This window comes from Staurois parvus, unplaced genomic scaffold (genome assembly GCF_062004578.1).
Source record: "Staurois parvus isolate SC_StPar_1 unplaced genomic scaffold, SC_StPar_1.0 ptg000120l, whole genome shotgun sequence".
Lineage (NCBI taxonomy): Eukaryota > Metazoa > Chordata > Amphibia > Anura > Ranidae > Staurois > Staurois parvus.
Genome location: NW_028317916.1, coordinates 5,247,053 through 5,274,362, shown reverse-complemented (window position 1 = coordinate 5,274,362; position 27,310 = coordinate 5,247,053). Strand labels below are relative to the sequence as shown.

General features: G+C 37.4%; 1 protein-coding gene across 2 annotated transcripts in view; it reads right to left on the bottom strand.

Annotated features, from left to right (window-relative positions):
• Window positions 1–27,310, bottom strand: part of KCND2 (potassium voltage-gated channel subfamily D member 2) — a 530,430-nt gene that overhangs the window by 85,381 nt on the left and 417,739 nt on the right. Inside the window, exons 4-5 of one of the 2 annotated variants that reach the window (XM_089672105.1) lie at window positions 13,294–13,377; window positions 11,402–11,461 (exon numbers count right to left, since the gene is read on the bottom strand). In XM_089672105.1, coding sequence (XP_089528231.1) covers window positions 11,402–11,461; window positions 13,294–13,377 — 144 coding nt within the window. The remainder of the gene's footprint in view (window positions 1–11,401; window positions 11,462–13,293; window positions 13,378–27,310) is intronic. The other variant, XM_089672106.1, reaches the window with a different exon arrangement.

Genomic DNA, 27,310 nt, shown 5'->3' with positions numbered 1-27,310 from the left:
TAGCTTATACTTTAAGAAATCTAGCCTGCAGTCTGCAGCATTATGATTACTTCATTATTCCAATCTACCTTTATCAAAGACATTAAAAGACAATGTGTAGAAACATTAGGGCTCACATTTTAATAACAAAAGGTACAATTTTTAATCATACTGTTTCTGTATATTGCTACATATCAATAATATATTCAGATAACCGAAAATAATTGACTTTAAAAATGGTCTCTGTTTCTCTGTGAGGATACTGTGATGATTACACTCTCAGATCCCACAGCTGTACCACTGTCACTTTCTCTGTCTAAGGCTAAAGGCATTCCATATGCATTATGTGGAGGTGTACCTTTAATAGAAGTGTGTAATGGTAAAAACATTTAAAGAATATGGTGGCAATGACAAGGTGGGAGAATTGTCCATTCCTCAGGTATGTCAAAATTGGAGAGAACTCCATGGGTAGATGGAATCGCGGAGTTCTGAAAATGACATCACCGCAATCTCAGAGGAAGCGGAAGGAAGATCCTGGCCTTGGAGCGCAAGCCAGGCCGGTAACCTAGACAACTCCTTTGGAGCGCATGCGCCTTATCAAGTCTATGTCATTTAATAGGTCAAGTAATTCTAGCAAGGAAGGGACTTGGGTAGACTTCTAATGTCTGGGTATTGACTGCTTGGTTTCTAAGACAGTATGGAGTGGAGGGAGATATGCTTAGGGGAGCCAGTTTCGAAAAGTTTGTTAAATTTTCAAGATAGACTGTGTTTTAGAGATTAATACTACATCTATAGTTACAAAGTTTCACAATCTGAAATCCAGAATATTTTTTGTTGAGATAATGAAATTGTGATTTGTTAGATATCAAACATGATATAGATCATATTTACAATTTTTTTAGGCCTAATGTCATGTATCTTATTAGCCTTTTGGATCTCATCATATAGGTGTGTAATTACTTTTTAAGTAATTTCCAGAAATTAAGGATTATGTGTAACATTTGGCTCTAGTACGTTATAAAAACAGATTCAGGATAAGTATTGTTTTAAGTTGCTTTGCCAGAATGTTTATGACAGGTCATTTATAACAGACTTCATTACGAGTCTTTTTGCAGACACTGCTAGGGGAGGTTTATGACATGCCTGTATTCCATCTAACTTTATCTGCTTTGTGTCATATGTATCTTAATGTGGGTTGTGTTCCATTACAGGTATCCCCGGCCATGAATGCCTAGCACAGATACAAGATTAAACCCTGTTACCAACTTGCGAATTGTGGTGAAAATGATCATGGCATGGTGTTCAGTATGGTTCCCCTATCTCCTTCACACACAGTTTGGGGTTCATCAGACCTCACTATATATATATATATATATATATATATATATATATATATATATAGAGAGAGAGAGAGAGAGAGAGAGAGAGAGAAAGATAGATAGAGAGATATAGAGATAGATATATATATGTAGAGAGAGAGCACATAAAGGGATGAATATATAAATGAATAAATTAACATACTGAGCAGATATTTACATAAACGATCCTTTATGGTATTTATACACAGAGCTACATGGACAAACTGCATTGTGTTCCCTGACAGTATTATATTGCAATCATGTATATATAAATAATGTATATTTGGCTCAGATATGGTTCAATATATATATATACAGTATATATAGTCAAGACTCTATTAAATGTTGGTTAGCATAGCTCTGAGGAAGGAGGTATGCTTCTGAAACGTGTCAGTCCAGCTGGGTTTCATGAACACACGCAATTCCCCTGTCTGTGGCATCTTGTGGTTTTATGCAATTTCACTTTCCACTTCTGAGGGTATCAATTTGTCATCTATGCTTTGTGAACAATAAATCACTGGTAATGCACAAGGCGTTTGCGTCCTCCTGTTTGTTCTTTTTTCAGTCAATAAATGCTGTACTGAGCTTTTCCAAGCTGCAAGAAGCCATAAGAGCACAGCTGTAAAGAGCTGTGAAGTTTTATAGGCTGTGCAGTACTTAACAGGCCCCATAGAGCAGATATTAAAGGAGCAAGGTTTTAGACAAGTATGATCTATAGTGAAAGTACTGAAGCAAAGAGAAGGTGAAAAAAAATATAAGTACAATAAAAAGTGCATTTGTCTTTTAACGTTATCTGTGATATATAACCTTTAAATGAGTGTGCAGTCCTTTGTGTCAACTCTTTAGATATCCTAACCAGCTTTATTAGATTCAATAAGACGTGAGCCAGGCACACACAAAGGAAAGAATTTTCATAGCCAGTAAAAACAGAATAGTAACATGAACAATAAGGGCTAGGTTTTCTATTCCAAAGAGGATATCAGTCAGAACTGTAGAAATGTAATAAACAGGCTTAGACAAAAAGACCCTTTGTACCTATTTTGCACATCTACTGGAAAATGGCTAACAAAGGTAAACTGGACTGTTAATGTTCAAGAGCAGACTTTATGATAATAAATAAACAGTTATATAAATGTTCATCAAGTTCAAACAATAACATATAACAGTGTTATAATGAAATGTTTTCTAGAGCTTTTCTGTGTTCAGCTCTGTTTCCATATTAAGTAACATTAATACATAACATTTATGATAGAGATTTACAAACCATTAAACTATGTTGTTGCAGACTGAGGGATCCTAAAAAACAACTTCTACAGTCTTGTGTTTCTAAATATCACCAGCAAAACATCCAAGGAAGCTTACCAGAGTGTTGCATAGGAAGAAATCTATGTTTTCTTTGCAGTAAGACATACGTGATGACCATGCTTGGTGTCAGAAGTGTCGTTTTTAGCATTCATTATGAAATGTATCTAAATTTCCTAATAGTGGCATGCAACTATCCTATGTTTGCCAATGTGTTGCAAGCTTTGTATCAAAGCTCAATTTTTTCCCCCGTCCTGTTCCAGGTGTACAGACAGCACTAAAAATGTCACTGTATCAAAAGCTAAAATAGAAGTTTGGGCTTTAGACAGGTTTTAAGTCTAAATGTGAAAGAATGTAAACAATATGTACCTCACTCCTTGAATACTGTGTTTTAAAAATAAATACGAATAATTGCCTCTATAACTCATGTGCAAAAACAAATACCAATGTGACTGCTTTCATATAATAATAAAAGTCCATTTTTTTTATAAAGCTTCATATCCGGCTTTCATTCCCAGTGTGCAAAGGTAAGGTCACCCAAGAAACACATGTTCCTCCTCTCTTCCCAGAAAAAATAAGTTTTCAGAGTGTGGTGTGTTACTTTTTCTGGGAAGAGAGGAGGCACACTTGTTTCTTGGGATACCTTACCCAAGTAACACACCACACACTGAAAATATACTTTTTCTGGGAAGAGAGGAGGAACATTTGTTTCTTGGGTGACCTTACCTTTGCACACTGGGAATGGAAGTCGGATTTGAAGCGTTATAAAAAAAATGGACTGTTATTATTATATGAAAGCAGTCACATTGGTATTTGTTTTTGCACATGAGTTATAGAGGCAATTATTCGTATTTATTTTTAAAACACAGTATTCAAGGAGTGAGGTACATATTGTTTACATTCTTTCACATTTAGACTTAAAACCTGTCTAAAGCCCAAACTTCTATTTTAGCTTTTGATACAGTGACATTTTTAGTGCTGTCTGTACACCTGGAACAGGACGGGGGAAAAAATTGAGCTTGTTTTTGCACATGAGTTATAGAGGCAATAATTTGTATTTATTTTTAATTCACAGTATTCAAGGTGTGCGGTACATATTGTTTGCATGTTTTGAGGCTTTTGAGCTTACTAATGAGCAGCACCATATTTACACTAATATTATTTATATTTGCTAAAGTCTAAGGGGAGCGTGATCTTGGAGATTCACTAAATGTGAAAGAAGTTTAGATGTCATAAGCTGCAGAGTGTATTACTGAATTTCTTTGGATTTGGATTGTGCTATGTTAGCCATTTAATATTGCATACATTTTCTGATATAGTTGGGGTAAGTTAATTTTGTTTTTCATCTGACAAGTAATATCTGGTGAAAATATAGGAGTCAGATTACAGTGGAGGACTAAATATGTTGCTGAACTATGGAAAGGAACATGAACAACCCATGTTTAGAAAATGCTTTCAGGTGTTTATTTTATTGAATAGCTATACCATGTAAGGTAGATCTAAAGATTTAAGCAGATCTTTCTCTTTTTGTAGCAGAGCTTTCTTAAAACATAAGACATTATGGGGCTGATTTACTAAAACTAGAGAGTGCAAAATCTGGCGCAGCTCTTCATAGAAACCAATTAGCTTCCAGTTTGTTTTTTTTTTGTTAAAACGTAATTGAACACGTGGAAGTTAGAAGCGGATTGGCTACCATGTACAGCTGCACCAGATCTTGCACTCTCCAGTTTCAGTAAATCAACCCCTATATCACCACATCACAGGAAGTACTTTGATTCCTGTCTAGAGTTTCAGTTATAATAGAATGTTACCTTCCTCACCTTAGGGGATCACTTGTTCCTATTCCTATTAACAATAGACCATTTAAACACAATGGACTTGGTGGGTTTGTTGAGAAAAAGTTTATATTTCAACACCTGCTGCTCTCAGTATCATGCCTATCTGCCTATGCTCAGTCTAAGGTCGATAAAAAAGCCAATATTCTTAATCAATTGTGGCATTCAGACTGTATAAGGGACTAGCAATAGGCACCTTTATTGGAGGGCAGAAATGTTTATTGCAGCAAATATTCCAACATATCAGAAAATAGATTCTTGAGTGACAGTTGGTTGTTTTATTTGTATTGACAAAACATGGCTTTACTGTGCAAACATTTCTCCATTGCATTTATCCCTTGGCTGAATTGAAAAGAGGATTGGGTTGCTCCCAGCTCCGAATGAATCTTTTGAGATTGTGTAAATGTCTCACTGCCTATTCGCTATTTTGACATCTGCCTTCATGTGTCACCCCCTCAGTAGGAATAGGAGCTGTCAATACACATTTTTTATCAATCAATTTAGCCTACTAAATTTATCTCCTTTTCTATTTGCAAGAAAGAGAAGGAGACGAATTGCTTCAGGAAGAGGGATTGTTTGTTAAAGAACAAAGTAATTAATCACAGGGTACCTTAGAGCTACTGGTTATGTGATCAGTCAGGATCAGTTCCTGACTTTCTCTCCATAACCTTAGTCTGGACTTGTGCAAACTCAAACAGCACACAGCCTACAAACATAGCATTCTTGTTTCAAAGTAGTCATCCTGATTAGCTAATTAGCTGATTGGTGATCACATGAACTACACACAGGCTATTATTCTCCCAGCATGGTGAAATTGCAAGAATAAGTTGATCTATAGCCTAGATGCACAGGGTGGTTAAAGTCCAGGGTAACCCCCCCCCCTCCGCAAATTAGTCAATGACCAATATGTATAAGGATAGAGATGGGAAGGCCCTGACGTTTTTTTCTGTTTTTTTACCCAAAGACTTTGTTGGGTTTTTTTCCTGGAGTGTGAATCATGTTTATTTACAATGATAAATAAAATACTAGTATATGGTATTCAAACTATATAACATGAAGACCTTCATGAAAGATTTCTAAGACTTTATATAGCGTTTTAAATTATTGCAATTTCTTTCAGCTGAAGACAAGCAAATCCAGGAATACAATCCAAGTAACACTGTACTTCTCAATGCTTTTCTCAGACAAGAAAAATTTTCATTTCTACCACTAGGCGAGCACTGCAGGGAAAAGATTCCAGTTTATTTTGCTAGTCCATCCTGTACCTCCTACAATTGGGTGATTATTGAGATACAGTAGATGATAGTTTCTGTCCCCCTCTCAGGCCTTATTTGACAGGTAAGAAGGTAAATTTGTCTGTCAAATTATTTTATCTTTATAACTTTTAAATGATTCCAATAATGTTCTCCACCATCACAGTATAATGTTTCCTTATAGTCTGAACAGTATTGTTTTCTCCTCTCAGTGAAATGGTGAAACCAACATCTTGAGTTTGCTAACATTTCCACAGTGCATTTTCTGCTGAGAGCAATTGCACATATTGTGAGAAAAAAAAAATTCTTTTCAAATGTTAGTAGGATGACAAAACACTTGGCATGTTAGAGGTACCCTAAAGACATTAAAAAATACTTCATGGAATTAAAGGACGAGGACCATAATAAAAGTGCAAGCAGCTTTTCCCTCCAGAGTTCTCAGTCCAGAAACACTCTTTCTGCTGCTTCTGGATAATCACAAATTTTAAAAAGCAAGTTTAGTTTATGTACTGAATAAAATATACTTTTAATTCAGGCATATTCATTTTACATACACTGCATTTCACATTCCCAGTTTAACAAAATGACTTTCAATTTGCAAAACTACTCCATGCTGAATTTTTTTTCAATTGTTTAAAAAAATAAAAAAATTTTCAGAAAAAAACAGGAAAAAAAGATTTTTCCCTATGACTTTCTGGACATTTCTGTAATTTCTGTAAATGCTGCATCTCTATACAAGGGTAAATACATATTGTACTTACAAGAAAAAAACTAATAATGAAAACCCAAGGTAATACAAGTCATCTATAATACAGCTGTTTCCAAAGTCCACAGTGAGGTGGCAAGAGTCACTTCACTATCTTATTACTCTGGAGATCAGGCCTCCAAGCATTGGCAGAAAAAGCAATGTCTTATAGCTGGCATGGGGTCAAAGACAGGAAAGCAGTTAGGAGATCAGTTGATTGAAATCAAGCAAGTGTCTGTGTATAATCCTGCTTGCAACTCACTCTTGGACCTGACCACACAACTCATTTTGCAGGCCCATTGTTGTCACTTGTTGGGGGAGTGATGCATGTACTTAGAGAAAATTTAGGAAAAATATGAAAATTGCTATTACTAACTAGCTTCTAAAATACTAGTTGCTGAGTAACCAAGGAATTCAGGACATTCTGAGTAATTGAATTTGGACAAGAAAGCAGCATTCAAAATCAGAGCTTCTGATATGCATGCTTTTCCAGATTAAACTGGAATTCCAGGCTGAACTAATCTTAAAAATGATTGTTCCCCCTCTTCATACCTAAGCTGACTAATCTGTGTAAGAAAGATGTACAGTATATACTTACCTATTTTCAGACTGTTCCAGTCCGGTCACATGATCCAGGTCCCTTGTGTTAGCCAGAGGCAGTTGCAGGGGGGAAGAGGTTGCTCCAACAACGGATGGAACATAGGAGCCTATGGGTGACATCACCACTCCCAGGCATTTCAGTTGTTGTGTGCTCTCACCTCTCCGTTGCAGCTGCCGCAGGCTGACATAGGGAAGATCATGTGACCATACTAAAGTGGCCTGAAAATAGGTAAGTATATACATCTTTCTTAAACAGGCTAGGATCAGCTAGGTTTAGCCTGGAATTCCACTTTAAAGCTATTAAATCAGCACAATATCCAGGCAATTAGGAATTTGAGGACAGGTAAGCAATGACAGCCTCCACATTCTCTCTCCGTACAGATATCCTTTAGGATCCTTTCAGTCACATGGAGTGAAAATTATGTGGTGTCAGAATTATACAAAGTTTAACCTCTTTTGTACCAGCCTGTAATATTCATTCATTAGCAGGCCATTTTCAGTATTCAGTCCTGTAAAAGGTTGACTGACAATTACTCCATCATGCAACACTGTACCCAAATTAATTTTATGTAATTTTTGAGACAGAGATAACTTTTCTGTGTTATTAACCATTGTTTTTTATTTTTTACTATATAAAAGAAAAAAGGCCAAAAACCTGAAAAAAAAGTTTTCTTACTTTCTGTTAAAATTAACATGGCAGAACAGTACAAACACCTCTAAAATGACTCATTTTGGAAAGCAGACACCCCAAAGTGATCTAATATTTTGATACAATGTTTTGGATATGCAGAAATAAGCTGATGTTGAGGGGGTTAAACCACAGAATGTAGCAATGGTGCAGTATATACAGCGCACAGAGGTCATACACAAAGGGAGAGAGAGATGAAGGGGTTAATAAAAGTACAGTGGGAGAATAGAGATGAAGGGATTAATGTGCAGATGTGAAAGATAAGGGAGGTCAATGGGATAATATACAGGTCACATAGAGAGGCAAACTGGAGATCAGATATATAGGAGAGAAGAGGGCGAAAGATTAATTAATTTAGTATATATTTTCTCTTTCTATTTAATAAACTGTGGTATTATTTATAACCATTGCTTTGTGTTGGGACCATGTATCCTCATGCACATGATACGTATTTGGGGTGATTCTTTAAAATAGTTACACCGAGTTGAATTTTCACATTTATGTACATTGTATACTGGGATTATGTTTATTGCAATATATAATTTTGAGCACAAAATAAGATAATTTCATTTTTATAAATGTTTTATAGATGTCACTTCTTCACTGATGAAAACTCTTTCAACAGCAGGATTGCAAGTGTGACATTGGCCTTAAGGGATAGCAAGAACTCTTATTGATGTTTACAGTCTGTTAATCAACACTGTACAGGTAAATTCAAATTTGTATTTTTCTAAAACAACAGATTGTTTTTTTTTTCTTTTATCTGAGCAATAAACTACTGTATATTTTAATTTTATATGTACTTAAACCAACTTCAGGGTCTCCGCTCCAGCATCTATATCCCCGATTTGGTATTTTCTACTGAGGATGCAGATCAAGGTAGGAGTTCACCCTGACTCCATATAATCCACAGAACAAGTAGCGAAATCTCAGCCACCGCACACCATGCAATCCCAGGTGATAACAGCCTTAGCCTAATTCTATCCAGTCTATTCCCCCCGACAAATCTCGTCCTGCCCATGGGGCTTAGTCACAGAGGTAACCTCCATGACTAGGTCCCATAGGCACGGCAAAACACATTAGGGAGCGTTGGCTGGATGGAGTTAAGCTGAGGCTGCAATCATCTATTACACGTTGGGCTTGCATGGTGTGCGGTGGCTGAGATTTGTTTTATATGTGTCAACATCTTAGAAGAAATATTGTCAACAAACTGAATGGTATATTTTTTGCTGATCTTTAAAATGCTATAATAACTATGTTTATTGTACATATTCCTTTATATCTTTGAGCAAACTGAAGATTTTTGAGATATCTCCTGCAGATTGTTCACATTCTCAACTGATACCCCTAACTGTGCAAAGAAGTTACACATCTTTATCACACTAACAGTAAAGAACCCCTTAAGAAATCTAAGATTGAACTACTTCTCACCTCTCATTGTGATCATGTGTCTTCTTCGGAGACCTTAGATTAAACAGTTTTTTTCTCCTAATACTATAGTCACCATTGATATATATTTATACTGCAATCATATCCCCTTATTTCCCCATTACCTCATAGTACCACCTCTCTAGAAAGACTGTTTCCTGTGGTGACTATTCTTAGATTTTTGTCTACATATGATTCTTAACTCCCTTGCTCCTCTTACTCTTTCTGTTTTTCACATTTGGGGTGATTCTTTAAAATGAAATGAATATTTGTGCAGTGAATTTATGTTTGATTCGGACTCCAATCATATGCAGATGTTCTGTTTTTTCTATTGTCAACCACACTTCTCTTCACTAAATCACCCCCTTTCTCTCATTTATTACCCTTCCTGAAAAAATAAAAGTACTTTAATTGAAAATAAGGTTGTAGGTGTTAAATAAAAAAAATGATTCCTCATTTGCACCAAGGTCTTCTGCTTTAAGATATAAGTTCACACTTACACAAAAATCGCCCCAGCTCTCTTCCCTAGCCTGCTTAAAGGGCTCTGAGGATGAGACTAGTCTTTGAAATGTGTCAGTCTTTTGGATGTTCTCATTACAGACAGGCATGCAGTGCGAATTGGACAGAGCTGTTCCTTCATGATGTGCCTTTTATTTATTGACTAATTGTGAGTACAATACCTGTTTTTAACATTCAATAAACATACTTTTAAGGTAATGCACTAGGCCAGTGCTCCCTCTTTTTGTTTTTCTCTATTCTGCTTAAAGTTCACCTTCTGACAAAAATAATAAATGCACATTTTTTTGCAGGTAAAAAAAATGTGCATTTATTATTTTTTTGCTGAAGGAGCCTGTAAAGCATTGCACCAACGATCAGCAGATCACTGGTGCCATGCAGGTCTCCTGCAGACTTGTCAGTATATTTAGTATTTCTGCTTGCCCGTACATTCTGGCAAGCATACGGGCAAGCAGATACACTGACAGGAAAAATCGATTAACTACCATGGCGCTCCACAATGCCGTGGTAGTTTATTGAAAACTACACGCCGACAGCAGCAAAGGATGTCAATATTTGTAGTTCTTTCATTCACAGAACTATGAATGACGTGGTTGTGTGGGTGAAGCCCTGCACGGATGCGCTGTTTTTAAAAAGTGACACCTAGTACAGAGAACTTCTCACCATACTGTTGGGGAAATCGGCTGTAGCACTGGGAACATGTCACATGTTCCACCCTAGAAACGGTGAACTTATCCTTTAATACAATAAACAAGTGTAATATATACTGAATCCTTTAAGATAAAAATTTACATATGGTCATGTTTTAAATTATTGGCACATCAGACTAAGATGTTTGTAATGACTTTTATCTTGATGGCCAATTCACAAAGTGCCTTAGAACTCGACCCACCAAAAACAATCATTCAATGGAACAATGTATCTCTGCAAATGTATTCAATGCTGACATAGATCTAGATTTTTCAATATTTCCTACATGTCCAGTTTAGGTAAATTTAGGTTTTATCCAAATGCTGCTAAAAAGACTATTAGCAAAATGCAATACAGAGACAATGATCATGGTTTACAACATCAAAAACATAGTATGATGTATGTCAAATGAGCTCTTTTATTGGTGGTATGAGTGTATAACTGGAAATTTGATGTAATGGGGATCCATTTGGTATGTTTAAAACAGATTTAATTTTCTCACACAGTGTGACCACATTCAAACATACAAACAAAATGTCTGATTGTTTCAGATAGAGGGCACTTTTTTAATGCTTCTATTAGATGTTGCTCTAAACACTGATGCAATAATATCTGCAAGTGAATTAAAATGACAATTCAGCTTTAGGCAGATGCAAGAGGGCTACACCACTTACTATTTTATTATAATTCTAGGGGGCTCTTCTATTTAAACCTGCCATACTATCAGGAAGGTCTGCAGTCTCACTACTCATTATTAGTTAATGATTATTATAATTAACATTGCAAGGGAATGCAACCAGCGGAGTGAGGCATGTTTACATGGCTTCATAATGCCCACAATATGGGGGTAAAGGCAGATATCTGGTGGGGTGCTTTAATGCAAGAACTAAACGGGTACTTCACCCTGTAGACATCCACCAAAAACTGAAAACATTTTTGGATGAACTTACCTATTAAATAAAGTGCACCTCAATCTTCCACAATCTTAAGAAACATTGAAATGGTACCTGAATGTTGGGTGAAGGACTTAGTGGTAAGATGGGCTCATCCACAACATGAGATAACCCCTACATATAATGTGATAACAGAAAATAAAGGAAATTGAGATTATTCAGATGACAGAGACAGATATAAAACAGAGAGAAGGCATATTTTCCAATATAATATTTTATAGAAGTAATGACACCGAGAAGGAAGTAATGAAAGCCACTTGTCCCTGGAGACACCATATCTTATCCAGAAAATCAATTTACTGATTACCTGCATATCCCAATTATACTGAAAGATTTTCATAACAGCTTGCTTGGTAATGTATGTTCATATAGGCTGTAACGTAATTCATGTTTACACATGTTTTATCGATTTAAGTAATCTTACCTTTTCATTGCAGTGAAGATGGAATTGTTGTTTTGTTTTGTGCACTTAAAGCAAAGTCCATGTTCCACCAAAACAGGCTGGTGACTAACCATGGCAAATAAGTCGATTTGATTAAAGGAAAGCCCCAAGAACAGTTTTTCATATAAAAAGGGCAGGCCATACATTACAGACATGAATGGCATATAAAAGTGGTAGCAGGTGGTTTAAATTCAAATCCTGATATGGTCAGCAAAGCAGGGCTACAACTTCATTTGCTTCACTCATACAGGACTGAATTTATTTAGGCAACTACTCTGTCGATGTATCTTTGTAAGTGTTAGCAACAACCATGACTGTTATGAACTGAGGAGGTCTACCATACATTATCCATGTATATTGTGTGAACTACTTTAACAAGTTCTGGACAATTAAAATTAATCTCTAATCCAAACTTTTTAAAAAAAATTTGAATAGAATTGGGTAAGATCAGGCTTTTTCTGCTCTCTGGTGCTTCATTATTTTCACTTGATCCAATGATTATCATTTCACTAGATAAAAAGTGAAAGCTAGACTTTGGGAGTAACACAGACAAATGACAATTATTTCTGTATAGGGTAATGGAAGGCTAGAACACCTGTTAGCTTTTTATTCTGTCTCTTTTGCTAACGTTCTCTCAGTTCCTGTCTGTTGAAAAAATTGCAGCAGGACAATAACTAAGGTGGAAACCTTGTAAAAAGTTTCAAAGAAAGGCCCATCCATAACAGGTAACCTGCAATCTGTTTCAATTCCATTTTAAAACATTGTTGCAAGTGTCATATTCTTCATAGGGTAGAATACATTTCTGAATTAATTTCCATTTATGTATCAGAAAGGGATTACTAGGTTTTTCCTTTTGAGCATATTTCATGGCAGTCTTCATGCATCAGTAGTTTCTAAGAATGACTTAAATTTGAACTGTATAGATCATAACAGTAAATTAATTTAGAATACTTTTCAGGAATCAGAGACTTACAGTAAATCAGTGTATTATTGGGTATATTTCAAAGCACATAAATTGGACTTTTCAATATTGTAGATTTATTGCTTGATTCCCATAATATCTGTGCCTAAAATCATGTGTTGGGATTTTAGAGGGCTATGGAAGATGATCTTTTTGACTTTATAGCCAAAATGCAACCAAATTTAGTTGCAGGCAGTGGTCATCTGGGCTTTATAAACTTCTTTTGAGATATTGCAATTCATGGAAATCTGTTTTTAGAATACTCAGCTTTGTATCTCTGTCCTTTATTCTGATTTTTTTGTTGCATGTCGGTTGTTGACTACCCCCTATCAATTATTAGATGATTTTGTTTATCATCGACCAAGTCAAGGTGGGAAAAAGCATGTGACACAGGCCACCTGATAAAAAAAGGGCAGTGATCCTATGCAAAAGAAAAATGACATTCAGTAAGTAACAAGCATTTCCACAGTTTTTCTGCAGTGAGTCAACACAAGTGATTGTGATCTCACTTTTCATAACAGAACAAAGTTTAAATTTCCCTACCGTGGTCTTCTCCAGACAATGTAGCAGGTGGTAATGTTGTGTTGCAAATGTAGACCCCTTTTTGTTTTGCTCTTCACTTGAGCCCTGTAAATCAAAAAATAATGTATGCATTAATACATTGAAATGTTCTTAGTTTAACATTGTATATTGTTTGTTAATCTCTCTCTCTGTAAATATATATATATATATATATATATATATATATACACACACCGTATATAGTACTTTAACTATACATCCTTTAGATTTACCCAGTTTGGAATAAAACAACTATTTCCCGCACTAAATGTGCACTTTTTATTCTTAATAAAATCCTTTTCTTCAATAATTTTCCTTGCCGTGAATTATATTAAAACTATTCTTTATTTGCCTTCCAATTCTGCAGTTTTAAAAGTATCTTGCTAAGATTTCTGGCCTGAAATATAACACCATTTGGAAACAGAGGTAGCAAATCGTGTTTTGTGGCCTTTTGAGACTTACACGTTATTTCACATTCAGTTTCTATAAATATTTTAATATTTGGATGGAACACAATTATGCTACTATATATTCAGATTTTTCTGTGAGATGTTTGATATTTTAAGCCATTTCATTTATTGGCATACTTGAGAAAGGAGCCACAGTTCTCTAAAATCTTAAAAAAAAATTACAATAAATGTTTTTTCTTGGTAAGCAATTAAAAGTGTCACTCTGTGGTCACTTGTAGCTGTTCGAGAATGGGAAAAATGTTTCCCCTATATCCAGACATGTGACTATATCATATATATAATTCAATGGTGTTGAAATTAATTTGCATTGGAACATGTCCTGATAACCATTCGTGGGGGTATTTTGGACAGGCGACTTCTTCAGTTAGAGACTATATAAATATAACTGTTGCATTCAATTAAGGTTTCCGGGTTAAACAAGGTAATCAGTTTTAAACCCTTCCTGTGATAGGAATGGGACAGCCCTTTCTGGGTTTTCCCCGCTATTTGTGGGTTATGCCCCTCTAATCATTGTTTTTTTAAGGACATTACACCTTATTATTTCACTACTATTATTTTTGTTGTGTGTCTTTAACCGCTTATGTTCCGCCCTATAGCACGAATACTGCTACAGGGTGGACTCCCTGCGCAAAATTACGTATATATACTTGATTCGTGCTCCCGCCGTGATCACGGGCCGCTGCCATAATTCAGTGCCTGACCGAGCAATCAACAGATTCAGGCCAATGATTTTCGGCCTGGATCTGCTGAATGATCCCTGCCCTATCAGACATCATCCTGTATTTGTGTTTACTTTTACACAAGTACAGGAAATTATGTAATCTTCTCTCTCTGAGCACATTCCGTTCCAGAGAGAGAAGAAAGCAGATCCATGTGAGTAAAAACACTTTTACAGTAAAAACACAAATAGGTCACTTTTAACTCCCTGATCGCCCCCAGTTAACCCCTTTATGTCACCAGTATCATTAGTACAGTGTACAGATTCAATTACGGATCACTCTATTAATGTCACCGGCGACTTCAGATAGTGTTAGCGTCAGTTAGCATCCCTCCCAGATAGTGGCAGATTGCCCACCACTACACCAGTCATCACATTTACCCCCTTGATTACCAGGAACATGCTCACATACACAATAAACCTCCATTGCTAGCATAGTGTCTGAACGGATCAATATCTTTGATCAGATCAGAACTATACCAACATTCACATTAGTATAATGTCCCCAAAAATGCAGCGTTAGCAGGATCAGCCCTGGCATCTGTTAGTACCTGCGTTTAGCCCCTATGCTTAACCCTCCCTCCTTCCTTCTCCCCCAGCAAGTACACTGTCAGTAGGTCACTGTCACTTGATACATTGCACACAAAACTGCAGTGTTCACAGATTCAGGTCTGATCTCTGTTAGCACTTGCAGGTAAATTTTTTGTAGCAGTTCAAGCAGTCCCTGACAGCCAGGTGCTCTTTTTCCCGTGAGTAGCACTAGGTATAAATGTAGTGGCCAAAATGTCCAACGAAAGGTACTCTAGTGAAGAGGCCTACAGGATTCTGAGCATGTCAGATAAGAGTGAAGGGGAAGCCTCACTGACAGAACCTGCCTCACAATATGAACCTGTAGACAGCAGCAGCACAGATAGCTCAGAAGATGGAGAAGAGGTCCCTGCTAAGGTCAGGCGTACCCGACTCCATTCCCAGGTTGCTGAGATGATTCTCATATGAAGCAGAGTGCCAGCTCTAGTGCTGCTTTACCTTTTGGTGAACTGGTGAGCACCAGCAGCCTAGTACATCCTGGTCTTATATATACCAGCACTGCAGTATCACATGGTGATGTGGTGAGTCCCATAAGTGTAGTATGAGCTGGTGCGGTGACAAGTAGTGACCTGCAGCCACCAAGAATTCGCTCACAGAGCCCCTAGTGTCCTTCCGGATGTGCTTGCAAATCCTGATTGACAGCCCACAAATTCTGCAGCAGCCGTACTTCCCCCATTCACTGCCCAACCCGGAATTAGGTGGAAACAGCAAATTCAACTAGTCCGCTCGATTTTTTGGAGCTGTGTTTCACGGAAGATCTGAAAGCATTGATTGTGGATCAAAGCAATTTATATGCACAACAGTTTATTGCCGCCAACCCAAATTCAAACCTTGCCAGACCATTTACATGGAAACCTATTACGGTTTCCGAATTTAACATGGGCATTACTAAAAACAATTAATTGCGGTTCTCTTGGTCCACAGGCCCGTTTCATCATATGCCCGTGTTCTCTGCTGCCATGGCCAGCCATAGATATGAGAATATAATGCGATTTATGCATTTCAACGACAATACACTTTGTCGTTCTTGGGGTGACCCTGAATTTGACCAGCTCCACAAAATCTGGCCCCTCATAAATCACCTTAACCAAAACTTTGCAGATGTCTATACTCCCGAGCAAAACATCTGTGTTGATGCGTCCCTCATTTGTTTTTCTGGCCGCCTTGCATTCAAACAATTTCTACCCAGCAAGTGTGCCAGATATGGGGTCAAGATGTATAAGACCTGTGGGAGGGCAACAGGCTATACACGTAAGTTTCGGATATATGAGGGAAAAGTTAGTCACGTGGAGCCCCCTGGATGCCCAGACTACATGGGGAGCAGTGGCAAGATAGTTTGGGACTTGGTGTCATCCTTTTTCTATATGGAGTACCACTTATATGTGGACAATTTTTATTCAAGTGTGCCACTATTTAGACATTTGTACTATCTTGGAATTGGCACATGTGGCACCATGCGACCTAATTGCCGAGGCTTCCCCCAGCGGCTTGTAAATACCCATCTTAGAAAGGGGAAAAAAGCCTGCTTGAGAAATGATGAATTGGTCGCAGTGAAGTGGAAGGACAAATGGAATGTTTTCATCCTGTCTTCCCTTCACGCAGACACGACCATCCAAATTTCCATGGCAGCTGGTGTTGTTGAGAAGCCCCTCTGTGTCCACAACTATAACTTTAACATTGGAAGGGTGGACTTCAGTGACCAGAAGATGAAGCCGTACTTAGTTTCCAGATGCTGGTACTGCTTATTTATTTCAATTGGCTTTATATAACGCTTTTGTGCTTTACAAAGCAACCGGACATAGTGGATCCTTCCTAAAATTCCAGGAAGAAATCATCACAGACTTTTTGTATCCATAAGGTGCTATGGCCCACACCCCCAACCCAAATGCAGTTAGCCGGCTGCACGAGAGACATTTTCCCAATGCCATTCCTGGTACTCCAACCCAAAAGACACCCCAAAAAAAGATGTGTCTGTAGCAGACACGGAATTAGGCATGACACACACATTTTTTGTCCCTCCTGTCCTGGCCAACCTGGTCTCTTCCTCAAGAACTGCTTCCATTGCCACCATATACTGGTGGACTATTAGTATAGGGTACAGTACGGCACAGCTTAGGGCACATATTTGCACAGGGTCTCGAAAGATGTTTGGTAATCAGGAAACTGGCTATCACATTTTGAGAGACCCTAAAATATGGTTAAAGTAGAAAAAAGGAAAAAAAACCCATAAAAATTAAAAGTAAAAGTAGAAAAAAAATAATAATTTAGAAACCAAAAATAGTTGTCTTTTTATTCTGTTGTGTTACTGTTTTACTGTTATGGTATTACTGTTACTGCTTTATTGTTAACCATTGCTATTTTCTATGAAGAAATGGCATTCAGCTGCAGCACCGATCTGTGTATTCTGACAGAAACAGGGTCTTGCTCTCAGAATATATGTAAGTAAGTGTGTGGAGCACTGTTGGATGAGATTTTTCATCCACAGTTATAAAAGAGCATATATGCCCAAGCATGGGGACCTGGGGTGGCCAGTGGGTGGATGGCCCCTATGCTTCGGCATATATTTAAAAAACAAATTGGGGTCAAAGATTTCTTCATCCTCATTGATCGATGTGAATAGAGGAATCTCTTAGGTTCTTTTTTTTTCTGTGGGCTGAATGATAAGAAAAAACATTTCATGTGTGCCCACCATTAGAAGTGGATGGATGAAGGGCAGTATATTCTAATGGTGGGCATAGATTTCTTCTCTTTTTTTTCATTCAGCCCACAGGCTGCATGAAAAAAACAACATAACATATATACCCAACAAGGATCAATGACGTACTGGTACATCACTGGACTTTGGTTATACCAGGATAATGCCTTTTACAAGCAGTGGGAGAAGATGCCCCCCCCCCTCCCACCTTCCACGGCCTTCTCAGGCAGTCCTGTGCCATTGGGGGAACCTGAGAATGCAGCCGGTGTTTCTGCCAACTAAGCATATAGCTGATCAGAGACCAGAATGGTGCCAATCTCTATAGTCTAAGAAATCAGAAGCTACGAGCATTTAATCACTTCAGTTTTGCAGGATATAAACAGCGTCATTTATAAATTGGAAAGCATCTGATCACATCAATCTTGGTGAGATCAGATGATGTAAGGGCAGAGGAGATATCTAGAGTCTAATAGACCCCAGATTTTAAAAAAAAAATACCTGTCAATGCCTAATGCAGTCATAGGGGATATTTACATTCCCTGTCATAGCAATAAAAGTGATAAAAAAATTAGAGACAGTGTAAAAATAATAAAAAAAATAAAAAACAAAAAAAACAAAAGCGCCTCGCTCCCCCCCCGCACGTGTGTGCAACTGCATGGGGAAGTGTTGACACTGTGGCGGTATGTAAACAGCGGTTGCACCATGCATGTGAGGTATCGTCGCAAATGTCAGATCAACGGCAATAATCCTAGAACTAGACCCCCTGTGTAAATCTAAAAAGGCTTTTAAAGCTTCACCTATGGATATTAAAAAAGTATAAAGTTTGTCACCAAACAGTTTTAAAGCATGTCTTGTTTGGTATCTATTTACTCAACATACCATCATCTTTTATATTTTACCAAGCAATTGGCCAATATATTGTGTTTTTGTGCATTAAAAGTAAAAAAAGTGTATTTTTTAAAATAAATTTGCATTTGAAAAATCACTGCGCAAGTACTATGTGACTATGTAAAAAATTGCAGCACCCGCCATTTTATTCACTAGGGTGTCTGCTTCAAAAAATATATGTTTGTGGGTTCAAAGTAATTTCCTAGCAAAAAATACAGATTTATTTAATGTGAACAAAAAGTGTCAGAAAAGGCTTGGTCTTCAGGTGGTTAGAAAAGTGAGTGATATCTGGCATAAACTTATAATGCTGGGCATAAAATGCTTCCATCCCCCCCAAATGACCCCCTTTTGAAAAGCAGACACCCCAGACCATTTTCTGAGAGACATGTTGAGTCAATAGAAGAATTAATTTATTTACCACAAGTTTTTGGAAAATGACCAAAAAAAACGATTTTTTTTTACACAAAATTGTCACTTTAATTATTTATTACACACACACACACACAATGAGTATATGTGGAATTACTCCCCAAAATACATTATGCTACTTCTCCTGAGTATGGGGATACCACATATGAGAGACTTTTTGGCAGTCTAGCCACGTACAGGACCCCAAAGTCCAGTAAGCACCTTCAGGCTTTTAAAGGGATTTATTTCCTCATTATACTTCCTGACTACCGATCACAGTTTCAGAGGCCCTGAAATGCCAGAATAGTATGACCCCCTCCCCCAAATGACCCCTTTTTGGAAAGAAGACACCCCAAGGAATTTGATAAGAAGCATGGTGACTATTTTGTAGATCTCGTTTGTTGCCACACGTTTTTGGAAAAGGAAGAAAGAAAACAAAAACATATTTTTTCTTTTTTCTTTTTCAAAACCTTGTGAGAAAAAATTAGATCTGAAAAATACTCACCCTGCCTCTTGTTAAATTCCTTTAGGTTTCTAATTTTGGGTGGGGTTTGGTGCTATCCTGGCATTTCGGGGCCTCCAAAACTGTGTTAGGTAGTGAGGAAGTGAAATGAGGAAGTTATGCACCTTCAGGCTTTCAAAGTGGTCATTAGATTTCGGGCTCCTGTATGTGAATAGGCTCCCAATACGTCTCACACAAGTGGTATCCCCATACTTGGTAGATGTAGCAGAATGTATTTTGGGGTGTAATTCCACATATACCCATGACATGTGTGAGTAATATATCATTGAAGTGAGAACTTGGTGTAAAAAAAATAACAAATTGTCATTTTCCAAAAACTTGTAGAAAAACTAAAATCTTCCATGAACTCACCATGCCTCTCAGTAGATAGCTTAGGGTGTCTACTTTCTGAAAAGGGGTCATTTGGGGGTGTTTGTACTGCCCTGGTATTTTGGCACATCAAGAGATGTGATAAGCAGTCAGAAAGTAAAAGCTGTGTAAATTCCAGTAAGAGGTCATCTTCATAAAGATAACAGAACAACTGAAAGTGTGACACTTGTATTGATATCTGTAAATCTGGAAAGTTTGTCTATTAGTTCTACATTATTATTTACTGTTTTGTTTGTTTTGATATAGCTTTTTAATCATTTGTATACAAAAAAGATTTATTTTATAATTTATATTTATAGTGATTCACTTGCTGAGGGGTCATACCTTGAAAGTCCCGTTTTATTATAAAGATGTCACCCTGTTGGTATGTTAACCTATGCAATATAATTCCTCATATGTGACAGGATACCAAATATGGGGTGTGTGCTAATGAATACTAAATATGTATGTGCAACACCTCCCTGCACAGCAAATAAAGGGTGATAGTTACATTCCAGAAAGATTCAGTAAGACACCTCTCCTGGGTTTCCTGCACATAGCAAAATTTTCCCCAGATAGGAATTCATTCATTGAAGAAGTGTAGAAGGGTAATAATTATGTCCCAGAAAACTTCAGAGACACCTCTCCAGTTTCCTGCAAACTGTTCTTTGGACAGGACCCTTTCAATGAAGAGATGTGAAATGACGGGGAGCCTTTGTTCCCCATTAAGGATCCCAACCAGGATGCAAAGTCAGTTACAGTTTCCTAATCTTTAACCTCTCAGTATACAGTGTGTCAGATTCCCCTATCCTTTTTCCTACATAGGCTTCATTACACTATAGCTGCTCTGTGCTTCCACTTCCTTTTACAGTGAGTGACTATATTATCCAAAAGCCCCCACATTGGCTAATCTAAGCCTGTTAGCCAAGATTCAGTTATAAGTATGGTACACATGGAACTCACGGGAATGTACTCACATCCATTATATATGGAACAATGCCTACTAACAGAACAGAGACTTGCAAAGTCTTAATTTAATGAAAACATTTCCACCTAATTTTACTATTGCTATTTTTTCCATGGTTCATTTAATAATCAAATATTTGTTCAGTCTGGATATTCACTAATTCCTATATTACATTTCTTTGTTCAGTCTAATTTTTTCTAATTAGATAACAACATGAAATAATGTTAGAATAATATTACACTGGAGGGTTTTTAATGATTGGCTTTGCATAAAATATATATCTTTGAAAGCAAGTGATTCACTGTCATAGCCCAATTAAGTCTTACACATCTACTTTGTTTTTTTTCAGCCTAGTCTCATACCACTAAATGCATTTATTATTATAATACATATATAACAATATTCAATAATAGCTTTTCCCTAGCTCTCTAAATGAATCAGTCCTTTACCTATCCACAGGGTAGACAGTGTTGAATTGGATCATGCTTGAGGGCCAGTTCACACCATGCCCATGCATTTCACATGAGATTCTGTGCAGTGCAATTTCAAGCCCATTCATTCTGGATGGGCTAAAATCGCACTGCACCATGCCAAATGTAGTACATACACTACTTTTTAAAATGCACTGTAACTGGATTGAATGGTGCAGACAGGTGTGGGCAAACGCACTGCATTTACGACCTGCATTTGGGGTGTCATTAAATTTTTATAGACACCTGCTGCAGATCACAACATCAGTGCATTTTGTATGAGGGTTGAATTGCACAGGAACGTACAGCACATTCCTGTGCAAATCAGATGCGGGCATGGTGTGAACTGGCCCTAAATAAGGGTACAGTCATAACAAATATGGTTAATACCCTTTATCTGGCCCTGCAGTATTTTCCTGAATGTGGGTGGCTAGAGAGCATAGAATGACCGCCACAAACCTACAGTCTCAGCTGCATACTGTATGAAAGCCTTGCCTAACAAGGCTGCAAATAGACCATGGGTAAAATAATATCAAATACTTAGATACTTACTTAAATTAGACTAAATTGTATGACATTGATGATTTTAGTAGATTATCACTATTTTTCTGGATAGGAAGGTATGCTACTTTAGTGTTGCTATTTGATCATGTTATGCAGACAATTCTATAGTGTTGCCTTTTCCAAGTATAGATAAAATCAAGATAGGGAAAAAAATGAATTCAAGTTACGTATTTACCTATTTATCTATAGGTTTTCCGACTTTTTATTTTGCCATTTGAAATAAGCACATGCAGACAAAACACATTTCTTGCAAACAAATTTTAAAACATGGCAAGTGATGGCACTAAAAGAATTATGCCTTATTTACTGCAATATCCTACGATACTACAGTGATGATTTCTTTATTTCCAGGGTAAACTTGTTCATACAGGCTATAGCCTGCAAACACTTTTTTGAAGAACACTTGTTTCAGCAAGAATTTACACATTTTACAGCAATCTTTGAACAGCTTTCTTGATGTTTTTAAATCAGCTTTGCTTCCAGTCTGCGGTTGTGAAATATAGATATTTTTGGAGTGCTGGATGTATCTTTTATGGGAAACTATAGAAGCATGTACATATGGAATTTAACTTGTACAAGAACACAGTATACATCAAGCTTTTACAAAGCATTTGCAAAGCAGACGTCCTTAAAGCCATTAAATCATCTTTCAGCTCCAGTGTGGGGAGATTAAACATAATGGAAGTACTTACTGTCATTTTAAACAAGCTGCTAGCAGGCTTCAGTAATATTCAGCACTACTTGAAACTTGGTAAAAGCCTGCTGAAGCCTGCAAGCAGCTTGGGTAAAGTGACAGCACTTTCATTTTCTGTGTTTAAAATTCCCAAACTGGAGTTAGAGGTTGCTTTAAACTTTTCAACAATGCTTCTCGAATACTTCTAAAAGCTCTCTGTACACATTGTTCTTAAAGCAATATTAAACTCAAAACCAAAAATGTAATATATTACAGCTTACCAATCCTTAGATGTGGTGGCTGCATTGGTTTTCTTTTTTTTAGTTTTTTTACCCTCTGGTTTCACCTGGTGATCTGACCATTAACACAATTCCTCTATTAGAGTGCCTCAACTTTGGATGAAGAAGCACAGGGACACCTTTGGACAGGAACATTGTTAATTTAGGGGGAGGAGAGTGTTAGTTGTACTAGCAGATTTAGATAAACTATTAAACTGAAGCCAAACTCCAGCTAACATGTCATAAGCAGTTACAGCAACCGTTTTGTTCCTTTAGGTTTTATATAAATGAATAAAAGCTGATCATTGTAAGCACCCCCATCAGTGGTAAATTGTTTGTCTTCACCCTCTAACTACTGTATCTGCAGGAAAGCTACTACTGAAAAATATCAGACTTACTGTCCAGATATCAAGTTGAACATAAGGGAAAGAAAGCTTAAAAATGAGAATTAATGCACCCTTCACATCTAAGAATTGATAAACTGCAATGTAATAAATGTTTGCATTTGGGTTTAATACTGCTTTAAAAATGTGATATACCATATGTACAAGGCCTAACGGTTTTGGTATTTTTAGTTTACAAACTGATTTTTTTTTTTTACTATTTATATATTTTTTCTTCATAAAAAAAATTTAATACAGGATGCACACTTAACACTTTGTAGGCAGCCTACTAATAAGGGAAGTGGAGAGGGAAAGAGGGGGAGGAGTAACTATTTTGACTCGGTTGCATGTGTGTGTGTAAATTTCAGCCTGAGCTGTTGAGCTCTGTAAGAAGTTTTTCAGCAAAGCAAATTTGTAAAAAAAAGGAGCTTAGAGCTCTACATGCTGGTGAAAAATACAAATACAAAAATATGAATACACAAATTATGTTGACTGAAAAAATATATATATTTTTAAAAATTTTATTTTTCAGTTCTGACTAAATAGATATCCCCATTAAGCAAGCTGTTGACAGGCTTCATTGGGCTTTTAGCAAGCTTTAGTATGGCCTAACATTTGTTGAAGCTTGCTAAAATTTTCTTTCAAGATGATACAGCCAGCATTCTAATTCAGTTGTGTATTCATAGCACCCGGTCTGGTTTGGAAAGATGTTTTTAGAGCTTAATGAAAGCTGCTCAGAGCTTAATGGAAGCTTTATAAATGCTTACTGTTCATGATGCTCTGCAAACTAGCATTTTCAAGCTGAAGCCTTTGTGAAGGTAAAGAAACCACACAAGTAGATTATATTAGCAAAATCTTTACCTTCCTTTACAAAAATATTTCCATTTTTTTTAAATGAGGAACAAACTAAATGTCTGTTAATAAGGAAAAAATACTGTGCTTCAGTTGCATGTAATTATTGTTATGATTGCTATTGTATTCTACCACTGTTATAATTAGTTTTGTTACTATATATTTTTGTCTAATAAACCAGAATACATGTATTCTAAACATTGTTTATTGAATGCTGTGTAGAATATTACACTCCTGCTGCATATAAGAGGAAGCTAGTAGGATTATATGTATTTGTTAATTCTACAAACAATTTCTAAACCTTTTATACCCTTAGGCATAATCAAACATATGAATATTTAACATACGCACACTGATACCACCACTGATAGAAAATCAGCATTAGTCAAAGCAATATTCTTGAAGGAAGTCATCAAACATCTGCTTTTTCAGGTGAACTGAATTCCCCTGAACATTTTGCACAGGACTTGATTGCAAATTGGAGCACAGTGAGAAGTAAAAGGACAGAAATCTGCCTTTACGCTCTTACTTGTAAAGAACTGATTTATCTATTTAATAGTAAAACACAGGAGAATGCTCATCAAAATCTAGGGAAAAACAGGTACATAGATTATTAATTCAAATGTCCAATACAAAATATACTGAGACTTAAATACAAAATATACTGGGACTCAGCAGGTACCATGTGAATTTGTATCCATGTATGGCTGCTCCTGCTCAACAGAAGTAAATCTAACAATCAACTTCTGCCAAAAAAGCGTGTTGGAAAACTAATTTTTCAGATTGCATATGCTGACGTGTGACTCATTCTTGAGTTGATTTAGGGGCCCTTATTTTCACAATTTTGCATTTTTTTTGTAGATGAAATTGCATTAATCACTCAGCAATTTGTCCATAGGGCCTTTAGCCTTCATGGCCCCATCTCTATGTCATGCATGTCCTAGGGTGAGTGGAGGGTATGTCTGTGTGCTCGGGCGGGTGTTTTTATGATATGGCAATGTTGTAATCCTGTTTTATCCTTGTGTAGGGTGGAGGGATATTTGTATTACTCGCAATTTTGATAGCGTTCAATAAATATTTTCAAGCCGCAGATTTGTTCTCTTTGGAACTTCTTTTTGTGGGTCTTTCACTCACAAATCACTGTTTTTTCTACATATTCTACTGGTCCTGAGGATACCACCTTTAATTCTGGTAAGTCGGCTATATTATCTATATAATATTTTGGCAGTGGATCCCGATTTTGTTTTAATTATTTTAGTATGTACATCCTCACTCTCCCTGGCCAGGCTGCAAAACCAAAAAACAATCTAGATACCTTTGGGAATATCAGCATGCTACTTGTGGTACAGAGTGGTCATTTTAGGAAGAGTCAAGGGTGACAGTTGAGAGTATAATGCAAACAACGGTTTAAGCAAGTCTTCACAGGATACCATCACCTCAAGTGGGTCGGAAGTCAAAGTGATGGGACAGGGTAGCTGCATATGTGCTGCGTGGCAAAGCTGTTTGAATCTGAAAAACATATTGGAAGGTAGGCTGTTGGTGTCCCTAAGTGAATTAAAGGGCAATAATGAGCCTTGTGGCATAATAGGTTTGAGTAGCATTATTCCGTGTTTGGCCCATAGAGCAGGATTTGATATAGTATTGAAGTGGGGAATATTAGGGTTGCCCTACAAGAGGACGGATAATACGTGTCAGCTACTGTGTATAGGGCCCTAGCTTGTCTCCAAGCAAGGGGTATTTTCATCAGGACAGTAAATGCAGGGTTAGACTGGGGTCCCTGAAAGGGCAAATTCTGCATAGGAGAGAAGCTTCAAGTGTTACGGCCAAGTGGCCTCTGGGTTGTGCAAGCCACCAGCGAATCATCATAAAGACGGCAGCCCAGTAGTATATAAAAAAGGTGAGGAGAGCAGGGCTTCCATGATTGAGCTGTAAGTGTAGAATTGATTTAGAAAGCCTGGGAGACTTTACAGCCCACACAAAGGAAATAACTGGTTTAGCTATCTTACCAAAAAGGACTTTGGCAGTGGCAGGGGAGTTTGTCTAATAAAGTATGGAAATTTAGGTAAGTGTTCCATTTTTATGAAGTTCACACAGCCAATAAGACTAAGGGGAAGAGACGTCCAAGTCAAGCATTTCCTGGTAAAGGTATGAAGCAGCAGAGAAAGGTTGTCCGTCACTTAGCGTAGAGGATCCTGTTGGATCTCCACCCCAAGATAGTGAAACCTTAAGAGGGGCAAAGGAGATAGTTTGGATGGGTCCAGGGGTATAGGGAAATACTAGGCTCTTATCCCAATAAACCCTAAAACCTGATTATGAACTAAAAGTGTCAATAATCCCTAGGGTGGAGTGAAGGGAAGGGTTTTGGTCCCCAAGGCACGTATCGTTGGCATACAGCAATATGCATTCCTCCCTGGCACCCACTGGCAACCCTGCAGCAAAGCTGCAGACTGAATAAGACAGGCAAGAGGTTCAATCGCGAGGGCAGATGGAGGGAGAGTAGACACCCCTGCCTTGTGCCCCTTTGAAGAGAAAAGGGAGGGGACAAGGTACTGTTTGTGAGGACACGAGCGGTAGGAGTCCTGTAAAGGCATCCAGGATAAGAAGTTAGGGCTGATGCCAAATTTCTGGAGGAACTCCCAGAGGTATTGCCACTCAACCAAATCTAAAGCCTTTTCAGTGCCTAAGGATACCATCACCCCATAGTCTCTCCCTGGACCTCACACGGAAATGTTGATAAAGAGTCTCCTAATGTTAATGTCAGTACCCGTGCCAGGCATAAAGCCCATCTGATCATCATGTACAAGAGTAGTAATAATCCCCCCTGTCATCAGGCCAAAAGTTTCACTTCTGAGTTAAGAAGGGATATGGGATGGTAGGAGATACATAGTGTTGTGTTCTTCCCAGGCTTAGGGATAACTGTGATAACAACCTCAGACAAAGAGGCAAGGGGGAGCTGGTGTCCAAAGTCTCAGTCAAGGTATGGTGGAGGTGAGGAGCCAGGGAGTCAATGTATGTTTTAAAAAACTCCACTGGAGTCTTCCCCGACTGTAATTCTTCTATAGTCAATTAAACTTCATCCCGGGATAACAGTTTCTTCAAATCATCTCTTTGAGCTACTGAAAGCACAGGGATGTCAATGGTGTCTAGATAAATATTTCCTATGTATCTGATAAC